This window comes from Ailuropoda melanoleuca, chromosome 18 (genome assembly GCF_002007445.2).
Source record: "Ailuropoda melanoleuca isolate Jingjing chromosome 18, ASM200744v2, whole genome shotgun sequence".
Taxonomy (NCBI): Eukaryota; Metazoa; Chordata; class Mammalia; order Carnivora; family Ursidae; genus Ailuropoda; species Ailuropoda melanoleuca.
Window position 1 is genome coordinate 5,318,549 of NC_048235.1, and position 17,112 is coordinate 5,335,660.

The 17,112-nt window shown below is 39.0% G+C and overlaps 1 protein-coding gene across 1 annotated transcript in view; it reads right to left on the reverse strand.

The window, feature by feature from the left end:
• The window catches only part of GPM6A (glycoprotein M6A), a 160,774-nt gene that overhangs the window by 8,166 nt on the left and 135,496 nt on the right, over nt 1-17,112 (reverse strand). The window contains exon 4 of the mRNA XM_034647763.1: nt 12,979-13,135. Coding sequence (XP_034503654.1) covers nt 12,979-13,135 — 157 coding nt within the window. The remainder of the gene's footprint in view (nt 1-12,978; nt 13,136-17,112) is intronic.

Sequence of the window (17,112 nt, forward strand, 5' to 3'; positions counted from 1 at the left end):
ATGACCTGTTTTAAAAGTGGCATCTTCTGAAAGGTTTCCTGATGACCGTGATGTATTTATATAATCAGACTCAGAACATGGGAATGACCAGCATGTGTGAACATTAAGTATAAGGGTGAACTTGTAGTTTTTAAAGATTTATTTATTTATTTATTTGAGAGAGAGTGCACTCACGTGAGCGAGTGGGGAGAGGGGCAGAGGAGGAGGGAGAGAGAATCTGAAGCAGACTCCACGCTCAGCATGGTGCCCGACATGGAGCTTGATCCCATGACTGCAAGATCATGATGTGAGCTGAAACCAAGAATGGGACACTTAACTGACTGAAACCACCCAGGTGTCCCTGAAATTGTATTTTTAATCCTTTAAACATACTCTATTAGCTAATGCACCAATAGGATTCTATTTGAAAGTGTCTGAAATGTAGTCCTTGTACACCAAAGGCTAAGTTTCTACAGACACTTGGTTCCCTTCTGAGTTTCAAAGGCACTTTCTAGAAGAGTTTTGAAGAGAAACGGTAGTGTATTCTGGCTTAACTTGACAACCTCAAGTCACGTTTTCAAAACGACAATACAGAAGAAAATAAATATGTGGAATGAAACTAAATCTCTTATTCAACGCTATTAATTCCTTTGGTGATGAATTACAGAAAGACTTCATGGTTTCGGTGAAATCTCAAACAAGTGAAACTCAGTAATCCTCAGAAGACATATACTAAAGTAACACTTTGGAAGAATGGCAAACTCGGTGTCACTGTCCTGTTAGACTTGTGCATCTTTAATAAAGTTGTGTTGTGATTAATATAGAAATTACTGGAATTATGAGTAGTAGGGAATTCATACGACAAATAAGAAAAGAGCCAAGATAAAGCCAATGAGACCTGAGGTCAAACCTGTCTCCTATAAACTGGCAAGTGTCATAGGATTTCAGAAATTCAGAACATAATTAAACATACACTTTTTAATAACACTGCTTAATCTCCTCCCAAATTTGACTTCCTGTTAGTCTCTACTCTGCAATACTAATGGTTGGAAAGTGTGAAGAGCCAGCGTCTGTCCTAGCAATGTCCTTGAACTATGATTCAGCAGACATATTTACATCTTGATGTCCAAGATGAAACAAAGCCTGGTCTAAAAATATTAGAAAATAAAACCTGTTGAATATTAACTTCTTTAAATCACCGAAGGAATTGGAGTAAATATCCTTTATTGGCCATTTACTCTTTTAATAGGATTATCTATTTAAAATTAGATAATTTAAATTAGATAAATTAAAATTAGATAATTTAAATAAAATTATCTATATAAATTATAGAATTTTAATAGAAAGTTTAAATCACTTTTAGAATTTTTCATCTTGCTAAAAAAATACTTAATGAGGGCCTAAGATGTGTAAAAGTATGTCTGAAGATTTCTGAGGTCAGAGAAAGCAATAAACACTTCCCCCTTGTTTTTCTCATCAGAGGAATACAAATATTCCATGTGGAAATCTAGACAGTATCTGCTCTTAAAACACACTTGATTATCTATGGTAAACATATTGTGTGACTCTACAAGAGAGAAAGGGAAATATTTCTTGGGTAACCTTTATTCTTTCTCTTTTTTGGGATTGGAATGAAGCAAATGAACAGAGGAAGCTTCCTGGGCAGTGTGGCTGCTGGCTCGGAATTCCTCTGTTCTCAGGGCCTTACGCACCCCGTCTAGGTGAGAAAGGTCTGCTAAGCCTCCAAGTACCCATAAGCAAACTTCACATACCAGTACCCACTCACTTCTAACATTGCTAATCTGTATGAGTTGATGAAAGTCATTTTCCATTCTTTACCATTTTCTATTCTTTGCTGCTATTCTGTCATTGGGTGGAGACGGATTGATTTATCAAGCGCCAACATGCCACTCACTGACTGTGTCCCTAACCTAAATGTCACATTTATTTAGCAATAACGGGGGATTTATAGCACATTGATTAAAGGCACAGGCTTTTGAGCTGGATGGAGTCTGGCAGCTCATTATGCTGCTGTGTCTGCCTTTCTAAAATGAGAATACCTGTTAAATTGATCACACGTGATTTAGTGAGGCTGGAATGAGGTGGCACAAAGAAATCATTTAGCACAGAATCGGGCTTGTAGGGAGTACAGACAAAATATCAGCTATTTTTATACAAGACAGCATTATTGTGATTACTGCCACGACTATAAAAATATATGTTTTGTCTGAATGATAGGACTGTGCCGAATAAGGGAATTAGATTTCATTTCACGTGTGCAGAAAGTAAAAAGAANGGGAGTACAGACAAAATATCAGCTATTTTTATACAAGACAGCATTATTGTGATTACTGCCACGACTATAAAATATATGTTTTGTCTGAATGATAGGACTGTGCCGAATAAGGGAATTAGATTTCATTTCACGTGTGGAGAAAGTAAAAAGACGAAGTTCCTGAGTCTGGGAAAGTTATTCAAGGCAGGCTCCCACTCAAGGAGAAAGGCTCTAGAAAGTTTGGAAACCACCCCAAAACTGAAGAAATCTTGTTAATGGAACTCCTTGGAAGAAAAAAGCCCTCTTTATTAACATTTTCATCATTTGCAATTGTAGATACTAAGGCTAATTTATAGTCTCGAGAACAACGAACATGATAGAACATGATATGNGAAGTTCCTGAGTCTGGGAAAGTTATTCAAGGCAGGCTCCCACTCAAGGAGAAAGGCTCTAGAAAGTTTGGAAACCACCCCAAAACTGAAGAAATCTTGTTAATGGAACTCCTTGGAAGAAAAAAGCCCTCTTTATTAACATTTTCATCATTTGCAATTGTAGATACTAAGGCTAATTTATAGTCTCGAGAACAACGAACATGATAGAACATGATATGGCAGCTGGAAGCACACTGCTTTGCGAGGCTAAAAGCCACTCGGAAGTCCCCGGGAGAGTAATCAGCATGCCTCTGGCTACATCCTCTCTATCTTGGTTTTCTTTCTGTCCCAGGGGATTTCTCAAAAGCTTCTTTTGAAGGTGCTGTTCACTGTAGAATGGGACTTATAATTCAATAGGTTTAGATTCAAAATGGACTGGAACACTTTGAACTGTGTGTGTGACTGCTGTTACTTTATGGGGTGATGGAAGGCGTGACTTTGGAAACCACCGTAGGGACTCACACTTGCTTTCCTCGGCAAGCTGCAATGCCCGAGCCAATTAATAGAGCTCACTGCTAACAGAGGAAATCTCTGCTGGGAGAAAGTATTTTCATGACTACTAATTCATACGTTTTGTTCTAAGAAAGGCACAAAAGACCTTACTTTTGAATTTTAAGCACAAACCTGTTACATTTCAGGGAATTGCAGTTCATGGTCACGAAAGTATCCAAATTAAACAAGCTAAAAATATAATTCTATCTTCCTATGTAATGTTTTATCTTAGGATCTGATAATTACTCAAATTGAAGAATTATTCAAAATGATCAAGTGTAGGGGGACCTAGATGGCTCAGTCGGTGAAGCGTCTGCCTTCCGCTCAGGTCATGATCTTAGGGTCCTGGGATTGAATCCCGCTTTGAGCTCCCTGTCTGCAGAGAGTTTTCTGCTCCCTCTCTCTCTCTGACCTTCCTTCCTGCTTGTGCTCTCTCTGTCTCAAATAAATTAAAAAAAAAAATGACCAAGTGTAATCCCAGGTTAAAAAAAATGTATGTAATAAAATATCTCATAATTATCATGTTTATTTCCAGCTTTTCATTGCTAGTACTGTGACAGAAACATATTCTGTCATCTGAGCATAAATAATAAATATATAATAATTATAACTAATAATTAATAAGCTACTCTTCTTTTTAACTGAGGAGTAATGGACAGATAACAGTGTATTAGTTTCAGGTGTATGACATAATGATTCGATATTTACATACACTGTGAAATGATCACCACAATCAATAAGTCCAGGTAACATCTGTCACCGTACATGTCACAAAATTTTTCCTCTCTTTATTTTTTTTTAAAGGTTTTATTTATTTATTTGACAGAAAGAGACAGCCAGTGAGAGAGGGAACACAAGCAGGGGGAGTAGGAGAGGAAGAAGCAGGCTTCCAACGGAGCATGGAGCCCGATGCGGGGCTTGATCCCAGGGACCTGGGATCACGCCCTGAGCTGAAGGCAGATGCTAAATGACTGAGCCCCCCAGGCACCCCACAAAACTTTTTTCTTGTGATGAGAAAGACCTACTCTCTTAGCAACTTTAAAATATGCAACGCCGTATCATTAGCTATAGTCACCTGGCAGGCAGAAATAGCTCAGAGACCAGATGTACTGTGATGAAGACGGCTGACTAGTAGACTTTAGTTGGCAGCACAGCCTCTGATAGTGGTTTTCAACCATGGCCACACCATGGACAAGGGAGAGCATCTGGCAACTTTGAGAGAGAAAGCGATGGTCAGGCCTTGCCCGTGCAGACTATTACCTACAACTCTATATTTTTAAATATATATTTATTTATTTAAGAGAGAAAGAGAGGGAAAGTGAAAGGGGGTAGGGGCAGAGGGAGAGAATCTCCAAGCAGACTCCCCGCTGAGCACAGAGCCTGACTTGGGGCTGGATCCCATGACCCAGGTGATCAGACCTAAGCTGAAATCAAGAGCTGGATGCTCAACCAACTGAGCCCCCAGGTGCCCTGGACGATATCTGTGTCGTAAAACAGCTCTGCAGGTGATTCTGATGGGCTTCTGGTGTTAGGAAGTACTGCTCTGTTGGAATCAATAAAGCTCTCAGGGATAGATTTGACAGGACGACTTCGTGGATATTCATCTTCAGGCTCTTCAGAGGGACCACATCTGAAGCAAAAAAAGGTGAAGTCGGGATGATTTGCCAGAAATTTATGCTAGTGTCAGCCAAATGCATGGATGAGCGAGGCACTGGACGTGAACCAAGTTTCTAAATCAGGGCTTCTCAAATTCAGCACTGTGGGAATTTGGGGGCGGCCAATTCTTTATTACGGGGATGTCCTGTGCATGGTGGCATGTTCAGCAGCATCTGTGACCTCAACCCACCAGATGCCAGTTGTGCAGACACCATTTCTCAGTGTCCTCAGGGATGAAAATAGCCCCTGGTTGAGAATGACAATTCTAACACAAAACAATACCAAACCGAAGAAAAGCAAATCAATACCTCAATATGCTATCACCATGCATGCAAAATGGAGTAACATTAACAATACTGAACTCTGGAAGGCTCTGGAAAGCATACCACGTAAAGTTTACTGCAGAAAAAAAAATTATGTCACTTATTATGTAAATTAACTTGAAAATATGCAATCATCATCATCTTCATTGTCATCATTATGGCCCCAAACTACCTAAGCACAAGCAGTGATCAGAAAATTGTTTTAAAAGTGATTTGCTACGTGTATAACAGCTGCATTCATCATTTGCCAAAACTGGAAGAAATGAAGATGTCCTTGAGTCGGTGAAAGGATGAATAAACATGGTCCATCCAGACAATGGAATATCACTCAGTACTAAAGGGGAATGAGCTATCAGTCATGCAAAGACACGGAGGAAACCTTAAAAATGCATATTACTAAGTGAAAGAAGACAATCTGGAAAGGCTACTTACTGTGTGACGTCCTGGAAAACGGAAATTTATTAAAACAGTAAAAAGATCAATGGTTGCCAGGGTTTAGGGGGGAGGGAGGAGGAATAGGCCGAGCCGAGAGGGTTTTTAGGGCAGTGAGACTACTCTGTATGATGTTATAATGGTGGATACATGTCATTTTACATTTGTCCAAACCCACAGAATGTGCAATACCAAGAGTGAACTAATGCCAGCTACGACCTTCAGGTTCATTGGTTGTGGCAAACGTACCACTCTGGTGTGGGATTTTCATAGTGATGGGAGCCATACATATTTGGGGCCAGGAGGGATCCAGGAAATCTCTCTACTTCCCACTCAATTTTGATGTGAACTTAAAACTGCTCTAAAAGTCAACATCTCTTTTAAAATTTACTAATTGTAATGTTTCCTTTTTTATTACCTTGCATTGGTCTGACTCCTTGAACAAATCAAATGCGAACACTTCAGAACATAATACACAATCTATTAAGATTTTGCACCTGCCTGATCTAACACCTTGCTGACTGCAGTATCCTAAACATTTCATTCTAATTTTCAGCCTCCAGGTTACTCATAGAACTTCCTTCTATCCTCCAAAACCCAGATTTAAGAGCCCTGTTTACTCATCAATTCATTAGTAATTAAAATTTCCTGTGTGTCAACAACGTGCACTGTACAAGGCCTCAGGTATATGCTGGTCAACAATAGACTTAAATCACCTTTTCCCTTTGAAAACACAGGGAGTCTCCCTGTCCATCAATATACTCAGCATGTGTGCACATGAACAAGTCACCTGACTCTTCCAGCTAGACTGGAAACTCCCCAGAAGCAGGGACACTGTCTTGTACCTTTTCACATCACCAGTGCCCTGCATGGCAACTCAGTCTATGTAAGAAATCCTTAAAATATTTAGCAAAAGAGATTTTCCTTTTTAAGTGTGAGCGGGGGGTGAGGTGGGGGGCAGGAAGGGGAAGGGCAGAGGGAGAGGGAGAGAGAGAATCTTAAGCAGACTCCCCAGTGAGCATGGAGCCTAATGTGGGGCTCCATCTCATGACCCTGAGATCATGACCTGAGCTGAAATCAAGAACTGGACGCTTAACGGACTGTGCCACCCAGGTGCCCTGAGATTTTACTTTTCAAGCAAAACAGATTTCAAATAAAATCAAATTAGTTTAAAAATAAAACCATCACTGCCCTGGTAGAATACATTCTTTTCCAGCAAATATTATTATAGAAGACATTTCCTTTTAGTGAATGCTATTTTAATATCAATTATATAGCAGATGTGTGAGAAATTTGGTTTTTTTTTTTTTTTGACCAAGGATCCCAATATAATAATGCTAAGCTTAGTAATTCCTCAGTGGACGTTTAAATTTTTATATCCTCAATGTACTTAGTTTCCCCACAAAGCAAAAGAAACTACAGAAGTTAATCTCAAAATGAGAAAAATAGGCAAAGAAATAAAGCCTCAAAAAATGTGACGAAGCATGATTTGCCTGTGTAATATTACTGATTTAAGGGCAAAGTCATAAAATACACAGCTTCTGCCTTTATTCTAAAGGCAAATATAAAAACAAGTATCTTTTGCATCAAGATTATCCCCAGCATAGCAGGCGCAAAGTTCTTGGTTGGAAAAGAAAGGTATCCAGTAACCAAACAATATTTTAAACAACCACTTGTAATCCATGATGATTATTTCATCCCTAACTTAGTGGCCTATTCAAGTAACTATTACATGTATGGAAATATCTGGCACATTAACATCAATGGAACCAATTTAAAAATTTATTTCATTTAAAGTGGTCAGAAGTGTCTTGAATTTAAAAATCTAACATAAGAAGCCCTTACATTTTACAACAGGTGTTCTCATTTTGTCAATGTCATTTTATAAGGCTAACTGAAATTTTCTGTCAACTTTTATGCTGAAAATCTGAAAAGAATGAGACTTGTTTTCTTTTTTCCTATAATTGATGTGCTAGCATCATTAGTATCCAAAAAGTCAGGCTGAGATTGGTCTCCTGTCCCAGTATTTACAGTTTGGGTCTGAAACCCTGTGTGGGATCTGCTTCAGATACATGTGGCAAATAAAATCCTGGTTCCTTCCTCCACAATGCAATGCTTTTTGACACATTATTTCCAAATATTGCCACTATGCCTGAAGCAGTTCATGTTTTCCCTCCTACTGAGAAATCAGGGTGACAGTGTATTGTTATAATCTAAAAATATGACCTTGCCTTCTCCAGGTTAGGTATATCCTAGAGGGCATAGGCCTTATTGTAGGAACTCTGGCTTGCAGTCTTGGATCAAAAATGTTATTTTTTAAAAATTTAATTTCAGAAGACACTAAACTTTAGAGACAGACTAGAATGAAGAGTTCCTTGGTGACAACTTTACTTAGAAAGTTACCTTAAGACTCTTGATAGGCAGTCATCAAAACAGAAAAGTATCTCACAGTATGGAGTTCTTCCATGTTCCACTGAGCATTCTCGTATGGTAAAAAAGAGGTAATTCGCGATCACAAATAAAAGCAAAGGTTAAAATGAAGACATCTCTGCAATGAAGGACTTCTAATTCTCAATGAAAGATCTTCCCAAAATGTAAAACAGAGGGCAGCTGATGAATCATAAAAGATCCTCCCAAACAGATAATTATCCGATCAAATCAGCCCAAATGCACCATAAAATGACAACACAAATCCTGACCGGGAGGTTAGTCACAGAGCCGTGTGCCAGACAAGTCAGTCATCTTCAGGTGGTGGTTTGCTCAGGTGTAAAACGAGAGTAATACATGTTTCTACTTCACGTAGTTGTCTGGAGCATTAAATGCCCTAGTATTTTATAAAGTGCATTGCACAGCAACTGGCTTTTATAGCACCCAACAAACATTTCCCATTATTACTGCACTTATTATTAAAACTTGACTGTAAGCTATGAAAGTGAACCCTGAGTTATGGCATATTGAATAGATTTAAAGGCAATTTATAGAGTATGTCTTACAGACACTGGTCTAAAATGCTGCGGTCAAAATCTGTGAGCATCTGAGGCTAACAGGAAAGGTATTTAAAAGTAAATAAATAGAATATATTTTGTCATCTGTAAAATGAGATTAACAATAGTGACTGCTTAATTTTGTTGCTTTAAACATTGTACGCGGCACACTGTTGTGAGCTGAATGTTATTTTTCTACAAAATTCATGTGATGAAGTCCTAACCCTTAGTATCTCATAATGTGAGCTTATTTGGACACAGGGTTTTTATAGGAGGTAAGAAAATTAAAAAGGAGGTTATTAGGGTGGGTCCTAATCCAATATAACAGGTGTCCTGTAGACAGAGAAAGCTGAGCACAGACATGCACTCAGGGGGGATGCTGTGTGAAGATGAGGGCAATGATTGGGGTGATGCTTCCATAAGTGTGGGACACCAAAGATAACCAGCAACACACGTAGACTAGAGGAATGGATTCTCCCGCGTGGCCTCAGGAGGAACCAACCCTCCCAACACCCTGACCTGGGACTTCTGGCTTCCAGAAATGTGAGCCAGTAAATTCTACTGTTTAAGCCATTCTCTGTAGTCCCTTTGTTATGGCAGCCCTCGCAAATAAATACACATACTTCCTAAAGTTTTTCTTGTTTTATTTGAGTCTTAGAGCAGGTAGATTTATGAAAAATAAATGTAGTAATTTCCACAGAGAGTAGTACATTTAAGAATTCTGTTACTTCAAAACTATTGGGCTTAAAAATCTAAAGTGTCAGAATAAGCATAGACAGATTCTTAGAGCCACGTTGGCATCATAATGGTAATTAGGAAATTTTTGGAAATGAGGAAGCTTAGTGATGGCACAACACATGCTTCCAGATTTCAAAATGTGAGACATTGAATGCCTCCCCAGTTGCAACTGAATAAATATGCTTTTTGGTTTAATATTTAATGGAGAGGAAATTCAAAGAAAGTATTTCTCTTTTCATTAAACTTGGTAAGTTCATGTGTAATATATCAAATAACATGTGTTGACTTGTACTCAACTTGGTGCCATTTAATATTTAACTTAAGTAAATTTTGTCGCTTTCAGTATTTTATTAACTTTTCACATGGTATCATAATACAAAGGTTAATACTGTACTTTTAGGGTTTACGTGTCTCCCATTCAGGGTTTTGAAGGATAGCATTTAAAATTTTGAAATGAACTTGAATTGGTCTTGATACTGCATGAGAGGAAACTCATAATGCAGATCAAGTGATGCTTTCGAGAGCATTCATTAAGAGAAGAGTACCGATTAGCATCCTTTATTCAGGGATATAATACTGCTTTAACATTAGCTGCATTTGTGCTGATGAGATTCAGTTAGTAACTTACTTTTTATACAACATGGAGGAACAGGGATAAAATAACAAGTTTCTTTTATTCCTAATTCGGGAAGCTTTTCACTGAATATGGTTGTTGCAAAGAACAACAACAACAAAAACCCAAAAAACCACAACTATTCCACCCTTTGATATTATTCAGCGTTCCAAGAAATGCATTGATGTAGCATCAAGAGGGCATTTTTAATGTGAAGGAAGACTGATAACACAGGCTAACAGGTGAACTGATAGAACACAGAGTAGACTGTCAGGTATAATCTACCTACAAATGAAAAAAAAAAAAAGAAGCAGAGTGGAAATAGGGAGCAAGAAAAGAGGCGTAGCCGGAGATGGTGACTGAACCCCCCCTCCCCATTCACTGTGACTTCAAACCCTGCGGGACAAGCGAGGTGGGTGTGTTGTGGGCAGTGGGGCTGGGCCCCTGGGAGCAGGGAGTGCCAAAACAGTGCTCTGCAGATGTACAAGCCTGCAGCTCCTGCCTCTGCAGAGTTCTGCTCATTTCCAGGTGGCGAAGAGGGTGCTAAAGGAGTGGGTGGGGTGTCTCAGGGGCCTGACTCCCTCCTGTACTGCCTCTGGAGGACCCCACGCAGCTGCTGCCAGCCTTCTGGCCTGTTGGGTGGGACTGACGAACACTTGTTACTATTTTTTTTTAATATTTTTTTTTATTTATTTGACAGAGACAGCCAGCGAGAGAGGGAACACAAGCAGGGGGAGTGGGAGAGGAANGCCTTCTGGCCTGTTGGGTGGGACTGATGAACACTTGTTACTATTTTTTTTTTAATATTTTTTTTTATTTATTTGACAGAGACACCCAGCGAGAGAGGGAACACAAGCAGGGGGAGTGGGAGAGGAAGAAGCAGGCTCCCAGCGGAGGAGCCTGATGTGGGGCTCGATCCCATAACGCCGGGATCATGCCCTGAGCCGAAGGCAGACGCTTAACAACTGCACCATCCAGGTGCCCCCCACTTGTTACTATTATAGAAAAAAAGGGGCTCATGTTTCTGCTTAAAACATTCTTATTTGAAATATCTTTGGGATGTTTGAATGGTAGGCAGACGATTACTAACTGTACATAGATGTGTGGTTTCTTCTGTGATGTTTTACTTCTGCATCCAATCCTATGGAGTGATTTTATAATTCTCAGTGCAACAGCATAATCGACTGCACTCTTCCTGGCAAAAGGGTGCTCCCCAATGGTAAAAATATGCCTAGAAATTTCCTTTTCCTCTATTATTTCGATAGTGCTTTACAATCATGGACTCCCTAAGGGGGGAATGAGCTTTAGGGATGATCTAGTGTCTTCATTTTGTAAATGAGTCAACTGCGACCCAGAGGAGTTAAGTGACTCGCTAAGGCACACGTGTGGTATTATGACAGTACTGTCCCAACTGGAGGAAAAGCCTATCATTGATTGAAATCACTGTACTCTCCTGGCAGAATATAAATGAACCTCAAATCACAACTTGCTTTTTAAAAAAGATTTTATTTATTTGTATGACAGAGAGCTAGAGAGAGATGGAGCCAGAGAGCCCAAGTGGGGGGCAATCGCAGAGGAAGAGGGAGAAGCAGGCATCCTACTGCGCAGGGAGCCCAATGTGGGGCTTAGGGTTTGATCCCAGGACCCTGGGATCATGACCTGAGCCAAAGGCGGACACTTAACTGACTGAGCCACTCAGGTCCCCCTCACAACTTGCTTTCTTAATAGAGAAATTGCTGTGGTATCATAGACAATTGGCCCATAGAATACTCATATTTTTTAAATGAATCAAAGACCTTTAACTTCACTTCCTCTAGATCTGTAATTTCACATTACTAATCCCAAAGACTTCGTTATTACAATAAGCATCATTCCAGGAAAGAAACGAGTCTTACAAGCAATGATTCCAGAGACAACTACAAGTACCCATAATACAGGGCAAACTATTTTCAGATGATTATCACCTCTGACTCTGAGCAGCATACCAGAACTTGCTGCAAGCTGGTAAAACAATAACAAAAGTTTGGTGGTTAACAGCTATTTTCAAACTTTTCTGTAAGACTGAAATAAACTATATCATTCCTCATTAGGGACCCTTACTTAATATGACAGATATGCTGCAATCACATAGATGTTCTCATATAACATTAAAAAAATAAGACAATCTGTTAGTCATTAATGGGAGTTCCAACATTGTTTATAGGAAAATTATTCTGCATAAAAATGCAAAAGTACTTTCAAGTGTATCACCCTCAATTTTTTTTTTTTAAAGATTTTATTTATTTATTTGACAGAGATAGAGACAGCCAGCAAGAGAGGGAACACAAGCAGGGGGAGTGGGAGAGGAAGAAGCAGGCTCCTCCGCTATGAGCCTGCTTCTTCCTCTCCCACTCCCCCTGCTTGTGTTCCCTCTCGANCCACGCCCTGAGCCGAAGGCAGACGCTTAACCGCTGTGCCACCCAGGCACCCCTATCACCCTCAATTTTTAAACCACTCTTGCGCTTTAACAGGTATACGTGCATTGTCTGCATTGCATTAGCTCTGGAATAGGACTGGAAGTTTCATTTACCATTAAATCTCCTACCATTAAGGATTTAAAACATTATTTAATATAATAGTATAATTTTGACCTTATGTCGTATTAAACAGAAATTACTAGTACAGTTCCCTCAAATTTACAATGCAAAAGGATATACTTAAGGAGTAGTGACACATACATTGTCCCTAATTGCGGATGGACCTTTTTCCGTTATTCTAAATATTGTATGGGAACCCCAAAGCCCTTTGGGAAAAAAAAATCATGAATCAATCTCAAGTTTTGCTGCCTCTAAAACAAAAACCAGTTGTGTTGCATATGATTTGAGAATTTGCAGCTGAAGTTTCACACGGAATAATCTTAATGAAGAAAATAATATTTTTAAGATTTTAGATCGCCATCACAGGAGGGATGCTACTGTGATAAAAAAATACTTTAATTCTTGGCAGATGAATACGAACACCTGTGTGCTATTGAAATAAACCCACATCCAACCCTGAACATCGACAAATAACATACCCAGGCGCTCACGCATCTGCCGCAAGTGGTGATTTTGAAATCTCCATAGAGATCTTTGATGGCACCGGTCGTGAAGAAACCTTCCACCATCAGCAGAATGCCATACACAAAGAAGGCAGCTGCAATGCCATAGATCACGTACTTGAAGATGTCAATCCTGGGGGAGAAGAGACAAAGGGATTTATTTCAATAACTCTTCATGCCTGATTGGCAGACGTTGATGCTCACGGCTCCTTCCGAACGACAGCCACAGAATATTTATGTCCATAAGGGAGGTTGGATTTAAAAATATTTTTGCTTTATAGGCCTAATGATTGTATATATGGTTTGTTCTGTCTCTCCTAGTATTTGTTAACAGGGCTCTTCACCTTTGTTTCCCCCTTTTCCCTTCCTGCCTCCCCTTCCTGCCTCCCCTTCCCTGGTTCATGCCAAGGTAGTCTTGGGTCAGCACTGAGTCACATTGCTAAAGGAGTCTGCTGAAACTCAATGGATAAATAGGATAATCATCATATAATTTCTCCAGTAATGACAAAGTATCAGATGTAAAGATTTATGTATCTACTACTGAGTTTTGAAAACAAAAGAGGAAGAAAGCTTCGTGGTTAATGATGAATCCATTTTCAATAAAATGACCATCTCATATTTTTCTTATTATAGCCAATTATAATTATGTTTTATTCCACACTTACTGTAAAATATCACTAATATTTTCTGCTGATAATCATGTCAGTAATGAAAAAAATATGTTTTTGAAGAAAAGTTATAGTTTTGAAAAATCAAGCCTTTTGGGCAGAGTCACTAATGGATTCAGAATTTGGATATGGAACTGGGCCTGAGCTCAGTTTGGGCATAATACCATGGAGAAATGGGAAGGTATTCTTTCCTTTCTCACAATTCAGTGCCCAGGTATTTAAAGGCGGGGGTGGGGTGGGGTGGGGGAAGATACATGTAACGTCTATACATTGCAGACAGATGTTTCTGTTATTCTAAGTATTAAATGGAAACCCCAAAGCCCTTTGGAATGAAAAACCATAAATTAACCATTTTGCTACTTCTAGAAACAAACCTACTTATGTAGCCATGGTATGTGGAGAGGTATACATGTTAACGTGCTGTTTTCGTAGTCTTGATATCCATTTGTAAGAAAATTCCTCTATATTTCACATTGTCAAGTTTTTTTTTTCCTCTTTCCTCTCATTATTAGAGTATGAATGGAGTAGATAGGGTGGAGGCAAATGAGGGAGATATCCTGTTGGCTGTTTATAAGGGGACAAATGAGGGATTAGAAAGCTTGATCACGCTGAGGGAGATTTAGAAACTCTTGATGCTATGACAATATTTTTAAAAGGATACCTGTAACAGCATAAGTGAATTTGTCGCATATAAAAAGAATAAGAAGAGCCCGCAACATTCACTGTACCAGGGCAATTGTTTAGTGACTGATTTTCACTGTCTGAAATCTGAATATTGCACAATTTTACTTGTCGAGGGCAATGTGGCAGATGATGTGAACTTGTAAGCTTATCATGCCTGTGAAAGAATTTGAGGATTTCAACTTACAGATGGGACTTTGAAGAATTTGGTTCAATGGGCTTCTTCATAAAACTTTCAGGTTAAAATGACATATTTTAAAATATGTTTAAACTTTAATTTAGAATTAATTTCAAATTTATAAAAGAAGTTGCAGAAAATGAATAGCATGAAGAAAAACTATACCTCCTTTATCTATCTTATAATATTTTACCTCATTTACTTTATTGTTTTCTTGCGTTTCTCTCTGTCTCTGAGTAATTACATCTGAACATGGAGAAATTCTCCAACAGTATACTTATTGACTTCAGGGATTCTAACATTGATAAAATACTTGTGTCAAATCTATTATCGTATTCCAGTTTTACCCACACTGACCCAACGATGAACGTCATGGCATCTTCTCTCTCAATGCGGGATCCAGTCTAGGGGTAAGTACTACATTTATTGGCAGCCTGTCCTTACTTTTTTTTAACCAGGAACACAGCCACAGCCTCTTTGTTTTTATGAAATTGACGCTGTCGAGGAGCGTAATCCCACTCTCTCTATTAGATATAATGTTCTTCATTTTGAGTTTGTCTGCTGTGGCCTCATGATTAGATTCCAATTCCTCATTCGCGGCTGGAATGCGATAAGGGTGATTTTCTGTGCATGTGCCCCTCAGGAGTGATGCTGATTTGCATCATGTAGCCAAGACGACGTCTAATTTCTGTACTGTGCCATTGCTATTGTTTCCCTTGTAACTAATAAGTGATCTGTGAAGAGACAAACATCCTGTCCTATATTAAAACTTCCTGCCAGTGTTAGCAGTCATTGATGGAGCTTGACTAATCCAGTCTTCCTCCTGTGTTAACAAAATGCTCATTTCCTAACGGCCAGTGCTCATTCACGTTTACCATTTGGCACTAGATATTCTGACGTAAGCAATAGCCCTCCCTTTCCCCCTTTTTATTAGTTTTTCTGTTTGTCTATTTATTAATGATATGGACTAAGGCTGTCTGCTTTTTTCTTCAAATGTTTATAAGCCACTACTCTACTGATTATTTTGGTGCTCAACTTGTTCTATACTTGGCCCCTGGGCATGCCCAAAGCTGACTTCTCTATCCTTGTGACATGTGTCCATCATTTTTTGTAAAGTATTCCTTACTTTCTCACACAACAAGGGGACCAAGGCTCCCTTTGTACAAACCTCCCTCAACCCCCAAATTAGGTGTCTCTTTGCCAAGCCCTGGTTCTTTTTTTTTAATGTGTATATATATATTTTTAATTTTAATTTTTTAATTCAAATTCAATTAATTAACATATAATGTATTATTTTTTAAGGGGTACAGGTCTGTGATTCATCAGTCTTATATTATACCCAGTGCTCATTACAACACATACTCTCCCCAGTGTCCATTACCTAGTTACTCAATTCCTCTGTCCCCTCCCCTCCAGCAACCCTCAGGTTGTTTCCTATGATTAGGAGTCTCTTATGGTTTGTCTCCCTCTCTGGTTTCATCTTATTTCATTTTTTCCTCTCTTCCCCTATGATCCTTTGGTTTGTTTCTTAAATTCCACATACGAGTGAGATCGTATGATAATTGTCTTTCTCTGATTGACTTATCTCGCTTAGCATAAAATCCTCTAGTTCTATCCATATCATTGCAAAAGCAAGATTTCATTTTTGATGGCTGCGTAATATTCCATTGTGTATATACGCTACATTATCCGTTCATCTATTGATGGACATCTGAAGCCCTGGTTATTTTAATGAGCATATGGGAGACCAAGACGTGGTTACTCATTGCTGCTGTGGTGTCTTTGCCTCTTGGTCTTTTCAGCATACCAAGATAGGAAATACATGCATGTATACACATACACACTTCATATATACACTGACATAAACACGTACATATCTATTTATCTATGTATAATGCACATGCATGTACCGGTGCACATACAGCTGCGTATCAGACACACATGTATTTTAGAAATCTCGAGTTCATAGTGATATTTCCAAATCCAATCAATTCCCACAGGGTTTTTTTGCTGCCTTCCCTCACTCCATATTTGTATGACCTCCTTCTTAGTGAGAATCCTAATTCCCAAGAATTACACATATATTCTTTTGTCCGATTCATAATAAATCTAAAATTATATCAGAATTATTTCATGCAAAGTATTACAAAAATCAAACCTACTTAAAAAGAATTCAGGATGTTTGAAATTCCCCTACCCTCCACCTGAGACTAAGAGTATACAGTCAAATATCGAGTTTCTAAATTACTTGGATTAGTTTATTCTTTTTTCTTCCCTTCATTGCGCTTATGGCATTTATTTGAAATGCAATGGGGATCTACTTGTTTCGGTTTGTTTCAGTTTTAGGTCCCCCCATCCCATCAACATTGACTTAATTTCATTTCTGAACATAGAGAATGTTCAAAATCTGTATAAATGTCAAATCTGTATAAAAAGATACCCCCAGAGGGGCAGCTGGGTGGCTCAGTTATTAAGCGTCTGCCTTCGGCTCAGGGCGTGATCCCAGAGTCCTGGGATCGAGCCCCACATTGGCCTCCCTGCTCCCCTGGGAGCCTGCTTCTTCCGCTCCCACTCCCCCTGCTT